Source organism: Callorhinus ursinus, unplaced genomic scaffold, assembly GCF_003265705.2.
Source record: "Callorhinus ursinus isolate GAN/ISIS: 27379988/994484 unplaced genomic scaffold, GSC_fseal_2.0 scaffold10, whole genome shotgun sequence".
NCBI lineage: Eukaryota > Metazoa > Chordata > Mammalia > Carnivora > Otariidae > Callorhinus > Callorhinus ursinus.
Genome location: NW_027397072.1, coordinates 57656558 through 57672765, shown reverse-complemented (window position 1 = coordinate 57672765; position 16208 = coordinate 57656558). Strand labels below are relative to the sequence as shown.

Below are 16208 nucleotides of genomic sequence, written 5' to 3'. Positions count from 1 at the left end.
GACCGGAGGGAGGCCCGAAGGGGGAGGATGGGTCCTGAGGGGAAACACAGAGGTGAGTGTGAGATGGCTGAGCTTGCCGGATACTTAACTCCAGAGCTTGGGAGAGAGACAGGAGATGCAAAGAAGTTTTCATCGTCCCAAGTGGATTGGATCCCACTGGGAAAGAGAGAGCCGGGGAAGAGAAGTGAGCACCAGGAGGTCGAGGAGGGTCCAAGAGGCAAGGGGGAGAACCAAGAGGAAAAGGTGCTCCTGAGGCCAAGACAGTGCGAGAAGGTCAACGGCACCAACGCCAGAACAGGCCGGGGGTGGGCCGTTCCGTCACACAAGCAAATTGTGACATCCGAGCTGGTTGTGCTCCAGTCAGAAGCAAACTGCAAACACGCCAAACACGCCTCTCTCATCTTTTAACTGTTTATTGTATAATATAAAACTACAAAAGTAAGACTGCTCATTTCCATGTACATTTAATCTATCCAATTGTTTCGATTACAGCCCAAACCTACATGTGAGTACAACTCTGGGTTCCGATGTAACGTCTGTAATATTGCATAGAAAAGGCACAGCTCTCAGGTCTGTGGGGGAAAGGTTACACCTCCTTTTTGACAAGAGCCTTCCTCAAAAACCATGCACCAAACTATGTCACTATGTACATCTTTTCCAAAATCTTGTTTGTTTGCTTGTCTGGACTGCACTTCTCTTCCAAGCTTGTTATCCCCAAAACACGTCCAAAATTTTTACTGGTCTTGTCTGCAATGGCGTGTGATCCTGGCTAATTTTCAAGAACCATTTAGACTCATTCTTATTCTTAGAAGCACTGAGAACAATTGTATACAAGCAGGACGCACACACCTCGCTGCCTTCGGCAGTTACAGGAAGTTAACCATTCACAGCCAGAACAGGTTAAATACGCTCTTTTCAATATTTTCAGAAAAGGTATAAAGGTCCAATTTGTAACAGCAAGGTTTTGAAATTAAGACAATTCATATAGAGGGTAACAATCGCTGCACAAAGTAGAGTCTTTTTTTTTTTTTTTTTTACACATCTGTCATTTAAGAAGGCTGCCCTGTGGTATTCATAATTCATTGTTTACCACAAAGGTGGTTAATAAATTTAAGCTTTAAAAACGATCTGTAAGATGATACTTTGGCTCTTTGGAGCTTATTTATTTAAGAAATTTTCCTTGATTGACCTCAGGGCAGTTGGGATACTCCACGGGGATATGGCAATAAATAGCTCAATTGATAAAGACACTCGAGGTGTAGCGGAGGCTCTGGCTAGTTCTCACCCTTTGGTGTGAAAGAGGGTGTCAGTGGGGCTGCCCCTTCTGTCATCAAGAGAAAGTGTTACTAAAAAAAGTTTAAAAATATCAACCCTTTGATGCTTGATTTTCTTAAAAATTTGGAGGTATTAAAACATTCCTTATCCATACCCTTTGCATATTTCAAAAAGACCTACATTAGAGAAGAGGAGAAAACTGAATGTGGACGGTGCATACAATGAGAAGATCCAGGGGTCTGGCTCGGACCCCCTTGGAACACAGACTGACATTCCTACAAGAGAATACATTCCTACCATACATTCTGCACATGGTACGATCCAGATGTTGTTAGAGCTCCACAGTAAAATAAATATATTTACACAGAAAAAAAAAGGAATAAATAACTTATGAAAAAATCACTTCAAATTCAAAGCTCTTATGATTCTGCTCTCCTCTTGTCATTTCATTGCACATCACTGTCAATAATTTTCCTCTCCCAGCCCCGCCCAGCACATCTTTCTCCTAAAGGCACCTCAAACTGCCTAACTCCGGATGCCACACGATGTCCCTTAGAAAGGGGGAAGGCACTACAGCCAGGTGGCATCTGGAAGCACATCCCACACTCAAACTGGGGCTTGGAGATCGCACCCAGGCCCGCATTCTTCCCTGTTGGGACATCACTTTGTAAAAATAAGACAATGGTAACTTGGCCGCTTGATGTTTTTGTTCTTTGAAAAACGGGCCCCTAATTTCCCACGTCTTCCTCAGCAGACCTTGAATGGCGAGCATTTATGGCAAGGGTGTCCAGCGTTAAAAAGCATGTATTTGCCTGCTGTTGTTGGGGGTTTCTGTTTTGATTTTGAAGCCCAGCCTTACAAATACGAGAGTCAGAGAACCATGTTTGGGCAACACTTTGCTGAGCTTATTTGAACTGTTGCCCAACATATGGGATTTGTTTAAACACACGATTTTGCTAATCCAACCAAAGTAGAGTTGTTCTAAGTTACTGTAAATCAGTTTTTAACAATGGCAAATCAACCGCCTTACCCTGTTATTGTTCAGAATAATCAACACTATTGTGTCTGTATACGTATGTATGTGTGTGCGGCGGCGTGTGGGGAGTTTGCCGGGGCCTCCGGTTATCAGAAGTGCGGCGCCTGGGCTGACTTGTTCTCCACAGGAAAAGGAAGCTCTTAAAACGGACAGGCACAGTGACACCGGAAGCATCTACAACAGGCCTCACCTCCACTAGATGGTCCGCGGTCCTATCAAAGGAAGTGCTGCATCTGCAGCAGGGAAAGGCGTCCAGGTGGAGGCTGCTGGTAGGAGAACAAGTGCAATTTGATCTGTTTCTCACTGCTCTACTGAGTGGACAATTAGCCTTTGAAAACACATTCAAGTGGGGGGGAAAAAGTAAATTCGAATATAGAAAAATTTAACCATACCATACACAAATCTTTTGCTTAAACGAGCAGTTCCTTCATCACAAATGCATTTGCTTTGCCATGTGCATTATAAAAATAAAACTATCTATGGCTTGTTTAAAGTGCCATTTTATAAAGCTGTCTTTTTTAATTGGCCAGAAAGACTCAATTTTATCCATGGCAAGAAGTGAGCAGAATTGGTGACTGAATATTGACAAATGACCAACAACAAAGACAACAACAATAACACAAATCCCATAATTTAAAAATTCTTAAATAAATATAAAAGTTATTCCTAAAGAAGCCATCTGCATTTCAACAATATAGGTTGTAACCAGCTAGAGTACCATTGGAAGAAAGAAAAAAAAACTGAAACGAAAAGGCCATCAACAATTTCGGCAACAAGCATGATACATTGCAAATGTTTTAAAAATTAAATGTACACCACTAGGAATAAAAAGCTACTTCTCAAGTGTCCTGGGGGTGGGGGGTGGGGTGGAGGGGAAGCAGGAACATGCATAGAAAAGTCCTGTGTATTTGGGTAAATCAGCCTTGTAAAGTGTAGTTAAAGCAGTTGATTCATGGAAGCAACCAGATTGGAAGCTGTGACATAATGGTACCAACTCCAGGTTCAAGAGCCAACGGATGTTTTAAGACAGCATCCCAGGCTGGGCCGAGGTGAGCTGCGCTCAGTGTGGTGATCATGAAGATGCCATTTTCAGCACTTAGCAACAGAGGGAACAAAAGCTCTGGGGAAGGGAAGCTGGAAAAGACAATTGAGCAACACAGTGGATGCCTTCTGGGGTAGTTTCTTCCTTGTGAGCCCTAAGCATTGCAAATAGGGTTTAGTTCCATGAAGAGGAGGTCGGTTACTTTTCAGAAAACTTTGTTCTCGTGTAAAATTTCAGGTCATCATAAAAATTATGCCAAAAGGGAAAGATTTGGGTTCCTGTTTAAAAAAATAAGAACAATTAAAAGCACAAACTTGGCATAAATACAGTGAGTATTCGGTAGCCTTCCCCTCAAGAGAGGGAGCTAAAGAGAACCATCACTTCAAACCCCTCCCCGCACCCCCCCCCAGCTCCACGGCCATCTCCCGCCAACTGCTTAATGCAAGTTTGATGAGCAGACGTGGCTCTGGCTTTGGAAGTCACAGTGCTGGCGGGTGTTCATGCCAGGGGGTTGGTGCTTGTGAAATTTGGGTGTGATATCGCCTGGCCCTTTCTTAAAGCAGTGTGTGTGTGTGTGCATGTGTGTGTTTGCATTTGGGGACATCCACTGCGGATTAATTTGATCCAATTTTCTCTTTGCACCAAACACATATAAAACATTACAACTCTATAAAAGTACAAGTGCAACTTGTACATCTGAAGTTTGCAGGAACTATGTGAGCAAATCCTATCAAAATAGCTATCTCATATGTATAAACAGCATTTGTTTTTAGAAAAACAATATCATAAACTGCAGAATCTGTACAAAAATATAAAATAAATTTGGGCAGCAGTTTCTAAACAGCCATGTAAATGCAACACTTAGGAGGAGTAGTTAATGCCTCTAAAAAGGCTGAATTGCCAAGTCAACCTATACAGGGCGAAAATGCCAGAAAAGGTACTGAGATTATCTAAATAATATATATATATATATTTTCTCTTTTTACCTCTTGCAATAAAACTTATAGAAAAAATAGACAAATATGCACATGCAATTTACAGCTTTTCCAACTTATTCCTTGTGCTTCACTTGAACTGTTTATTTTTGTCATTCAGCATAGCAACATTGTCTTCCAATGTATTCTTTCCTATTCCAGGGCAGTAGGTCTCTTGAGAACCACTCAAAAAAGCATATTAAAAGTGGTCATACGTGGATGAAGGCACTCCAACTCTGCTCAAAGCGAAAACTAGTGTGATCCTTGTGTAAAACGATCTTTTTCTCTGAAAAAGGCAAGCAAGGGTGCATGCACAGTGCGGAGAGCTGTGGGGTGCGGGGACACTCGCAGGGTCTGGGCGGCGCGGGCACCGGTCCGGGGCTCTTAGGAGCCGACCAGCACCTCCATGATGTGGTCCAGCTCGGTGAGGTCCATTTTGAAAGGCTGACTCGGGGCCACCGGCTGACTGCTGTACGGGGCCAGAGTCTTGAGGAGGTCGTCGGCCGACACCGGGGCCATCTTGGAGGCCGTCCCCGACGCGGACGTGCAGGGGTCGAAGTCATACATGGACGTGTCGATGTCGGCAAACAGGATGTCGTCCAGGGTCAAGTCCGTCAGAAAGCCCGTGGACGTCGTGATTTCGAAGTTCCCGGGCAGAGAGTCCATCAGCTTCGGGTCGTCAGGCCTCGGGACGCCCGGCGCGCCGGAGCCCGCCCTGGAGCTGTCGGGCGCTGCCGCTGCGGCCCCTGGGGAGGTAGATGTGGGACAGAGCTCCTCGATCTCGTCCAGGGCGGAGGAGAAGCTGTCCTTCTCCGGCGGCGGCGCTGGAGCCGAGGGTCTGGCAGGAGCCGCGGGCGGCGCGGCCGGGGAAGTGCAAAACGTGTCGTCGTCGTGGTCCTCGAGCAGCGAGGCGGGCGTGAGGCAGACCTCCAGGGGCGTAGTGCTTCCGAGGTCGCCGGCGAGCGCGGGCGGCGGAGGCGGCGGCGGCGGCGGCGGTGCGGGGGCGCTGAGGGCGGGCGGCGCCTCCCGGTAGCTGTCGCTCAGCGAGTCGGGCGCGGGCGAGGCGGCGGCGGCGGCGGCAGCGGCGGTGAACACCGGCCTCAGGCTGCCTTCCTGTTTGAGCTCCTCCTGGATCCGCCGCAACATGTTGTTGATCAGAACGGTCTTTTGCAAGCTGGGCTCGGTAAGGGGCCTGTGGTTATAGAGTTTCATAAGGGAAATGTTGAAGATAGTCTGGCGCTGTAAGGTGTAAGACACCTTGGATGGACCATCGGAGGGAGACATGATTTTGCCTTCCAGCCCATCTTCATGCTCATCAAACTTACGTTTTTCTCCTTTACCCAACATATATCTGCAAAGGAGAAAGGAAGGAAGTGGAATTAATCACATGAAAACTAATTTCTACCCTACAAAAGACGCCGATTCGGAGGTCAGGAGTTGGGACTTCAGTTCCTTGCCCAAGGTTGGGTGGAAGAGATGAATTAATTGGGGGAAGATCTTTTAGAATGCGAGCGCACTGGAAAATCTACCTTTGTATGCTGGCGGAGCAATTTTTATCACTAGGTAGTCTGGTGAATGTATTTCTTGAGAAATGTGTACGACACCGACAAGTTAAACGTTACCATGGAAACCATGATTTTGACTTTCTCCACTCGTGCGCTCGTGTTCGCTTGCCTCCGCTTGCCTAACATGACCATGCAGGTTCAATTTCCCTCCCCCAAACAGATTTATTTTTAACGCCCAAGAAAACACTCCCAGTGCTATGACCCAGCAGATAAAGGTGTGGGAGATTACAGCCTGAACACATCTCGAGGGATTAAAAGAACCAAGGTGGAGAAGGGGGGAGGAGGGCATGGACAATTTTCGTAGAACCCTGTGTGCTTTCAAAATGCCTTTTCCTTCCTCATTACGCACAGAGCTCTTCTGCCTGTTTGGTGACATGTGGTGAAGCACTTGGCCTGTGTCAAATGACCACAGTGATGGAGCTGCCACCGCTTTTCAGCCTAGAAGAAAGTGGAGGAATGTGGCTTTCCCAGCCCAAGTTACAATGGGCTCAATTTGATGGCATACAGTTAGGTCTGAACGCAAGTGGACGAATTTAAAAGTAATCTGTTCTGATTATAAGCACTGCTGTTTGAGTACGTGAGACATTTCATAACAAAATACTGTGATTCCAGAGATACATACGTATTTCAAAAAAACAACAACTTCCTATCTCAGACCTTGAGCATTTGGGAATGGCTTGAATTTTAACTCCTGCCCCATCTCACCTCCTGCTCCTGGCCTAGGCTGCCTCCTTGCCTGCTCTGGCCTCAGCGAAAACCCCCTCAGCTGGCTGCACCTTCTGGAGAGTGGTCCTTCCTTTCAGAACTTCTACCATCTAAACAGAACAACTGCAAGCCCACTGGCCTTCACCTCACAGGCCTCACTTGCTAACCATTTAATCAGTAAAGTTGTTCTTATGCCATCCAGACCAGGAGATGTGGTTCTCATTACGCCAGGCCTGTGCTCGCTCGCCCACCCACCTCTGCAGCACTTACCCATAGGCGAGTGTTAATCCTCTCCTCAGTGCCACTCACTCATTGATATCTTCATATACAAGTAGTATGTACTTATCCAATTTCTCTCCTAAAAGCAACTTGCCTTTTACTGAATTGCTTCAGCTGATTCTCATGGAGCCTCATTCAATCCTTTATATTTTGCTCATTCTGCATCTATGTTGTCCTGGGCACTCTGCCAGAAAAGAGGGTAGTACCACGGATGAATAAAGCCTGGTCTGCAAGGGGCTGAAAATCATGTCCTAACACCTCATTATCATTTTGAGTTGAGTCTCATCCTAAAGGAATAAGGCTAACCATAATAAAACTTCACAGATCTTCCTTGTGACACTTTGTTAAGGAAGGCCACGCTGCCCCTCCCCACCGAAAGCCGACAAACATGCGGGTGGTCACAGGGCATACGAGTTCCACCTGCAGGGACTACCTTCACACGCCTCAGTCCCCGGGAGAGAAGGACAGTCGCAACCCAGCAATGTCAGAGTCAGCTTGAGGATTTGTTAATGTTCATAAAGAATGGGCAGTTACTTGTATGGAATGCCTTCCCTCATGGAAACAGTAAGAAAAGGGATGTCGATCACAAGGACCAAAGACCAGTCCCATAATGTTCTCTGAGGCAAGGAAGATAATGGTGGTAATAACTCTTACATCTACGACCTCACATGACAAAAACATTTCCTACTGTTTAGTGCCCTAAAAAGTCTCATTTGTATATATGCTTTGCATAGAAAATTTCCTATCTAAAGTATCTGTGCTCATTTAAACTTGAGTGTGAATCAGAGAGGTGATTTCATTTCACATTACAAAACACTTCTTTGTCTTTATGCCTTAGAAGTGTTACTGGACGACTGTTTTGAAACAGTTATACTCTTTGTATCTGCCTAAAATTTAAGCATCTAAATATTCATTTCTAGGAAAATTTCACTTTTGCCAAAGAGCTCACTGAGTGCGTTTAATTCTCATTGTAAAGCTGTTAGTCTGTTATAGCTTCTAATGTAACTGTACCCAACACATGCACATCTGTGTGAGAGGGCACAAATGCAGACAAATACACCCTAAAACAGTGTTGCTCAAAGTGTGGTCTGTAGAAGGTGCCAGTCTGTGAACTGTTACTGGCCCATGAAGAGTTGGAGATACTGTATTATTTAGAAACGTTTACAGCAAATTTACAGAGTAACTGTATGTCTGCAAATCTAATTTCGAAAACGAGGCTTCTATTTTTGTCTCTGTACTTTAATTTCATTTCTCTAGTATTTTTATATTTTACTGAAGTATTCATCTGTGAAGGAACAAACAAACAAGATGGTTCTTCATCACAAAAAGTTTGAGAAGCACTGTCCCCAAATGTAAACCAAAAACAAATAACAAACAACTAAACACAACTTAGTAAGCTCACTGCCACTTGGGATTTTTATTGGTTTTCTGGGGGAGAGGGAGTAGCTAAAGACAGTGTAGACTTTTCTTGTAAGTCATCGATATAGGGTTGTCTTTTAAAGAGTTGTTGCCAGAATAAACAATAGGACTCTCAATAACTTTCTCAATAAGGATTACTTCTCTAGAAATTACCACTGAATCAATAAAACTCGACTATTTACCGAGCACGCAGTACTAGGCATTTAGCAGAACTCCCACAGCTGAAGGAGATCGGTGGCGATGTTTTCGAAGAGATTTCAGTGTGAGAAGCATTTAATTTCCAACTAGAATGATGCAGCTGGTCATAGCTGTGTGATAATCCCAATGATTTAGGAACAGCCTGATAAGATGTTGTAATGCTGGAAGGGGAAGGAGGAGGACCCTCGTAGGCAAAATTTGTGAGCGGGATACAAATCGAAGCTTGGATGCTTTTCAAACGTGTACCGAGGAAGCCATGAGACAGTGTCTCAAAGCAGGTTTGCCTTTATTTCTCTACAGCATTTTATGAGGCAAAACTGGCTCCACACCCCCAGTGAGACTGCAAAACGCACATGATCCTGACTTGTAATCACGGTTCTATCGAGATCTGTACAGAAAGGAATAACATGCAACATAATAAAATCAAGTCCACATTTTAAGACTTTAAACACTTTTTTTTTTAAAGATTTTATTTATGTACTTGACAGAGAGAGAGACACAGTGAGAGAGGGAACACAAGCAGGGGGAGTGAGAGAGGGAGAAGCAGGCTTTCTGATGAGCAGGGAGCCCGATATGGAACTCGATCCCAGGACCCCGGGATCATGACCTGAGCTGAAGACAGACGCCTAACGACTGAGCCACCCAGGGGCCCCTAAACACTTTTTTAAAGGTTAAAGTTTTTCCAGAGTTTGCCTAACACATTGTCTGAGTAAAGTGTTCCCACTGAGCACGTTCAGAAGAGGAGAACTCTCACCCTCAGGGAGGCTGTTAATGACCACCTCCTGGAGCAGGGCACGGTCCAAAGAAGACAAGACAAGACACTCAAGAACCTGAGGGCAAAAAGCCAATGGTGTCTCTGGGCCTGGATCTCGGCTGGTCAGCAGCTCCTCAAAAGCCTCTTTCCTCAGGCACGCTAAGAAAATAACAATAGATCTTTAAAGCCCCAGATTGGAGAAGCACGTGACCTTTTAAAAGCTGAAGCAGCAGCTGGGGCTCATTCTGGGCTTCAAGGTAACACTGGGGAAGGGGGTGTTCCACTGTTCCTGCCTCAGAGGCCCTGGCTGTGAAACCTACACAGGGACAATGGACCTGCAGTTCGCCGAAGGGAGGGGCGTGTGACAAGTGTGGCTTCTAGGCCCTCCTGAGACCTGACACCCCTCTTTGTCTCCTCTCTTGGCTTGGGAAGACTTCAGTTCAAAGCGCAGGTCTTCTACCCAGTTTTTCAGTCAAAGATCCAAAACGGACCCTGAACTTCAGGGCTGGTTAGAGAACCCCCACATGGAGGAAGGAGGTGGTTGCTTCCTTCCTTTTCTGCCCCTCCAAAAAGCCAACCACAGGCATGTCTCTTGGATATTTGGGGGTTCTTAATATAAGGTTCAAGATAAAACATGCTTCTTTCCAATAAACCTGTTAGAAACAAACTCCTAGCATCCTAATTTTCTTAACACAAATTTTAGCAAGTATTTACTACAGCAAACTGAGCTTTGAAAATAAAGAGCAAAACTCATGGGTAGCAATAGAAATGAAAACTTCTCTTCCAGAGTTTTCTAGGAAGTTTAATCCTAAATACAACTCTACATACCAAACCTGGCTTTCAATTGCACAACTTTCATCAGAAAGGACCCTGCCCTCAAAAGCTACAAACTGCTTGGGCAAATGATCAAAAGTAACAAGGGTCACTAGAACATTCCTAAGAAAAAGGACCAGAAACACAGGGGCCTATATTATTTCACTATCGGAAGGTTGGCACTTCCAGATTTCTTTTTTTTTTTTTTTTTGATTTGAGAGCGAGAGCGGGGGTGGGGGGGGGGGGTGGCATGCAGAGAGGCAGAGAGGGAGAGAATCTTCAAGCAGACTCCCCACTGAGCCTGGAGCTGGATGTGGGGCTGATCCCAGGACCCTGAGATCACGACCTGAGCCGAAATCAAGAGTCGGCTGCTCACCCAACTGAGCCACCCAGGCGCCCCTGCACTTCCAGATTCTGAGTGACTCCCCATAGCAAGGCGTCTGGGAGGTTATTATGCGCTGGGGTGATCAGGAGAGACTTTTGGAGATAGGATTTGAGATTTAAATTTAAGGTGGGATTGTCTCTTAAGGCCTGTTTCCTAATCCAGACGGTAAGCCCCGTGAGGGCACAGACTCTGTCTCATTCATCTTTGTATCCTCAGGACAGGGCAGTCCTGGACACACAGAAGATGCCCCATAAACAGTTGCTGATCAAATGAATGGTAAATGGAAAGAATGAGGAAAGACTCTGAGGGGCAGCCAGGGAACTGTAAGACGCAGCGATGTGTGTGTCTTTGTCCCTGAGTGTGAACTGTGCATGGGAGGGAGGGTCTGAGAAAGAGGAGAACTGAACAGCCCTCAGAGGTGACAGCTGTACAGGGCGGGACGTCCGTAAGGCAAAGTGGTGGACTGAGGCACATCCGGTGGGCAGGGAAGCCTTAGCTCAGAAGGCTGTCTCGTGAATGCCTGTCACACTTCTCAAACTTGGGCGAGTACCCGACTCACCTCAAGGGCTTCTAACACAGAATGCTGACCCCCTACCCCCAAGATTCTCGTTCAGCAGGTCTAGCGTGGGACCCGAGAAGGTATTTCCAAGTTTCCAGGTAATACTGGTGTGGGGACCCTATTTTGAGAACCACAACTTCCACTTTTCCCCATCCGGCCATTTCATGTTTAAACCTGTGGATATTTTTACCCAATTAATCTTGGGTCCAAAGGTCTTCCCTATTTGTGTCTAAGCAAGTAAGGGGGGAAAAAAAAAAGAAATGAAGAGAGTTTTTGCAATGGCAACTGACAACTGACATTAAAAAAAAAAAGGCTCTCTGCAGAATTAAGGTGTCTTCAGCTCAATTTTAATGGTAAAGCCCAGCTTCTCAGCCTGATACATCAGATCCCACTGGCTCAGTGGGACCAAGATTCTTCTTGCTATGATCTTAGGGTGCAAGGTAGTGAGGCCTTAAGCCCAGCGTCCACAAAGGAACTGAAACAGTACCTATGTGTTACCTATGCGTTAAAAGGCCAACATTTCATAGCTTTTATACTGTTAAGGCATTAAGGAAAAAATGCAAACTTTAAAAAAAAAAAACAAAAAGTTCTCTTTAACTCAATGTTTTCCAACTTTTTAAAAGCTATGCCTTAAAAAAAACCCCTCTCCTTTAATGCTATTTGAACTGCCAAAAATAAGTGTTATATTTAAATTAAGAATATTAAATCTACTTTTGCAAACTACTACTTCTGTCATTCTCCCCCTCCCCCCACAACCTGTTGCTTTAACCTGCAGGCTTCCCACAGCCCTCTGTGGCCTTCCACAGATAGGCCCACGGACAGCAGTGCTACTCTTGTGGGCAGCATCCCTGCTGGGTCCCGGGGGGCCTGAAGGGGAAGCCTCCTCAGCCCACCATGAGGGCTGACTGGCGTTCTATGTGCTGGTCAAAAAAGGATGTAAATCATTACTTCAAAACACCTCAAGGCCCAACTGGTTCATACGTTGCGTACATTTTTAAGAGTCTGTTCTAATGTCCTTTTGTACCAGTAAATAAAAACTAGAAAGCCACTGTTTTCCCTTCTCAGGAGTGTAACAGGCTTCACGATTAAGTGACATGTTTTTAAAAGTCAGTTAACGAGGCAGAGTGAAGCCATGGTGTCTGCAGTCAGGGAAGGGTAGCTACGGGGGGGGGGGGCACGGCTTCTGGGGAGCTGGTCACCAGCCTGTACACTTAGGATCCATGCACATTTCTGTATGAATGCTGTACTTTAATAAAAATGTTTTAAAAACACTAGTTATTAGCTCTCAAGATAAAGGCTCCCAGTTCAAAGGGGAGCTTTGAGAAGCCATATCCCTAATCTCTTCAACTACATCCTCCAACGTGACCACTGGCTGCTGAAGGGCACAGAAGTACCCATGCTGACACTAAAAATCATAAAAATGAGACATTTACAGTGATGCCAAAAATTGAGAACAATGGTTTGTCCTCATGCATCAACTTCATTTGAAGAAAAAAGAAGCTAAGAGAAAATGTGTGACAAGTGTCTTCGAAAAGGCTAGCAGGGGCTATTTCCTCATCTGACATCCTGTGCTGCCAAAACCCACAGCCCTTTAAGTGGAAACACACACATTCTTTCAGTTTCTTTTGGGGGTAGTGGTAGAAGGAAGGAGTGCCCCTGGCAAAATTATTGTGTGTATGACAGACTTCTAAGACCGAGAGAGAGGCCGGCCAGAGAACTGGCTCTGAGACAACTTCTGAGACACGGAATATTCTCATTTCTCTTCTCCGCACCCCATATACTTGCCTTAAGATGCATTCTGGATCCTGTTTTTGAGGTGGTCCAAACAGAGAGCTTCTGTGCCTAAGAGAGGACACCTCCCACCAGCCACAGAGCAGAACTCTGAGAAATGGTTCTTCCCGCTGTCAGATTGTCACACAGCAACTCCCAGGCAGGAAGGAAAAGCCCGATCCAACTTCAGCTGGGGGAAGCCACATTTGCTTAGACAACTTTCTACACTGTTAAAATATTACACCTTAAAAAACACACAGGACTCAGAAATCTGATAATGTCTACACTTCTAACACCCTCCCTCCCCCAAGTAACAACAAAACACACCCGGAGAACAAAAAGGCCACCCTGAAAAGGACGTGGTAGGTGGGGGGGTTGGCGGTGGGGGGGGCAGGATCACAGAAATAGCGAACAGAAACAGGCCCAGTCCTCCAAGGGCTCACCATCCATGGCTGTGCCACGTGCCACACTGCTTCTCGCAGTGGGGACAGACCCCCAAGTACGGGGGTGGGTGGTGGCATGGGTGGGGGAGATCAGGAGGGTGCAGGAAGGGGGGTGTGTGTGGAATCAGCCCTCCCAAAGGCTGCCTTCAGACCCCAAAGTGACTGCCTCTGGCCTCAGGGAATGGCAGAAACAGGGGCAAAATTCCAACGGGGAGAAAGCCTGTCTGCTTATTTACAGACTGGGTAAGGATTCCCAGAAGACAGCGGGGAGTGTTAGTAACAGAACCCCTAAAGCTGCCTGCCTCGGGAAAGGTTTTTTTTTTTTTTTTAAACAAAACAAAACAAAAACCAAAGCTCATCCAGGATGAGGTCCCTGCAGTAACATCCATGCTAATTGGTAAGTAAGACAAAGCCTTCCCTAACAAATCAGCAATGTAATTATGAAGCCAGGCACTAGATGAAGCCAGTTAGGCGCGCTCAGGCGCTATTCTGCAGCTGTAACCTGACACCACGCTCACGGCGGCGCCTCCACCCGGCTCTCCCCGCTGCGCGGGGGGCTCGGGGCCACGGGCACCGCACCGGCTGCTCGGTGCCCGTCACACCCTGCATTTCCACGGAGACCCAGGAAACAGTCCTCCCTGCTGTCCTGACAGCGCCTTACAGCCTACAGATAAAACCGACATTTGGCCAGAAGTCCACCTCTAACTTAACTAAAAAAATAAAAATAAAAATAAAAACAAAAAACTTTTACGGTTTCAGAATGTCTTCTAAAGTCCACGTTTCAAGAAATTCTAGCTTTCCCTCTCAGGATTTTTACTTCCATGCTTCCATTAAACCCAAGATCGTTTCAGACACTGCTGGTTTGTCAAATGTCATTTTTTCTCTTGGAAAAAGAAAAGGAAAAATTTAAACGTTGACAACTAACTGCATTTAGTAGGCAAACCAGACTCAAATTCTGGGAGAGAATGTTTCAAGTAAATATTTCTTTGGACTATACTATGGCCTTGTTAATAAACATCTGGAAAGAAAAATGGGCTTTTTAGAATGTAACTGTTAAGTAGTATAAAATGTTTCTAATATCCTGTCTTATTGGTTCCTCTACCAGCTGGAAATTTTAGGTTTTAAAGCTAACTTTTAAGAAGCTAGGGACACCAGTCGCCTTCTTCCAAAGACAGTGGAAATGCTAACAATTACTTTATTTTACCTAAGGATTCTGGCTAAAAGCACCACACCCTTAAAGTAAAAGATGGAGCAGAAATATACAGATTCTGAACTTAAGTTTAACAAAAACATAATCAGTATATGAGGCCTGGATTTGCTTTTAAATCCTCTAGAAAAAAAACCAGCCATGTAGATGAAACAAAATTGACAAAATGCTTACAACTACTTAAACTGAATAATAAGTATAAGGAGATGCATTACATTCTTCCTTTACTTTTGAGTGTTTTGAATTTTCCATAATAAAAAGTTAAAAACACACAAAACACGTCAATACATATGTTTAAAATGCTACGATTTCGAAAAATCAAATAAGCACAATAAATTATTGACACCCTCAACGAGAACTATTCTATTAACTTGATAGGTTAGTTTACACAGAAGAAAGCTATTAATGCTCCATGTAAACAAGCATGCCCAGCACAAGTCAACTCTTTTCCAACTCTGAAAGACAGCACATCACATCCAGCCACAAGGGGGCGCACCAGAGCAATAAGGCGCGCCTAAAGTCTGATTACTGCAATTCTACCTATAGATCTCTCAAAGTATACACACTTCCGAGATTGTTCCCAAATTCCAGTCTACACAGGACAGTGCTAAGCAAATCAAGAGCCTTGCCAAGACCAAACTAAACTATGTTATGTTATGATTCAGACTCTGAAAATACTGTACGTAGAAAACTAGAAAACGCTGCTGCCTGTGTATAAGTAACAATGATGTTTCAAAAACCATGGTTAAAACCCTTGGAGGATTCCTGAAGTGAGAAAACACAACAACAACAACCATACAAACCCAAATCATAAGGGGAGGACTCGGAGAAGCCAACAGTTCAAAATTGCCAGTGGGGTCCTAAAGTGAACTCCCAACCACACAGTGAGTTAGTCTCAATTTTACAAGTATTGAAAAGCCTTCAATAATCCTATCGCCTCTTAAGAACAGGAAACTACTTCCACACTGAACAGATAATGGCTTCAGGCAGTTATCTGGGAAAACTTCATAAAGGATACCGGGGAGGAGCCATTTAATTGTAAAATGTAACAAAGTTAACCTTAGAGAGATAATGAAACCACTTACTGTGTAACTAACTTGCTGAAATTTTTTCTACTCAAATTACAACTTGAGGTTCTATGTTGTTGTATGTTCCATAATAATGTCCATAAACAACTATTATCACCAATCTTTCCATTTGAAACTTTGTAAGTATAAACCTTTATAATCATTTAAATTATGATGCTAATTCATACTAATTTGGTGTCAGGAACATCTTCAACATGCTGCATCTAAAGACTCATAATCAACTAAGGAAAAAAGTTCTTAGATTTTAATTTCTTTCTTTCCCTTAAGATAATGTGCCTCTAAAGGGTAGCCAGCCTTGCCCCACCCCCATTCCCGTGCATAATGAAAATATTTTTTTTCTCCTGTATTTATAATTGCTTGGATGGGATTTTGGTTTCAACCCTCCTGTAGCGTCTTTTCCCCAAAGATACCTTGTTTTTCCCCTCACATTAGAGACCCGTAATAAACAATGTCAGGGGGCATGAAAGGCTTAGGGTAGAAACCAAATGCTTTGCCAAAAGTGACAGTTTTTTGTATTTTTTTTTAAAAGAGGGCCATCAGATCTATAAAATCATACTAAAACAGGCAAATGTAATTTGTTAGAATGAATCTGTATAAAATAAAATTATATCTTTAATTAAACAAAAGGTTGCCTTCCAGGTTTTGTTAGCCAACTACCTGCCACTGAATGAAACTAACAGAAACTCAGTATGTATA

The 16208-nt window shown here is 44.5% G+C and overlaps 1 protein-coding gene across 6 annotated transcripts in view; it reads right to left on the bottom strand.

Annotated features, from left to right (window-relative positions):
* Positions 1 to 397: 397 nt before the first annotated feature.
* SERTAD2 (SERTA domain containing 2) overlaps positions 398 to 16208 on the bottom strand; it is a 113055-nt gene continuing 97244 nt past the window's right edge. For 4 of the 6 annotated variants that reach the window (XM_025868579.2, XM_025868580.2, XM_025868583.2 and 1 more), the window contains one exon: positions 398 to 5678. In XM_025868579.2, coding sequence (XP_025724364.1) covers positions 4712 to 5678 — 967 coding nt within the window. In that variant the 3' untranslated portion in view covers positions 398 to 4711. Of the gene's footprint in view, positions 5679 to 12789; positions 12965 to 16208 lie in introns of all 6 variants that reach the window. The other 2 variants (XM_025868582.2, XM_073897633.1) reach the window with 1 other exon arrangement.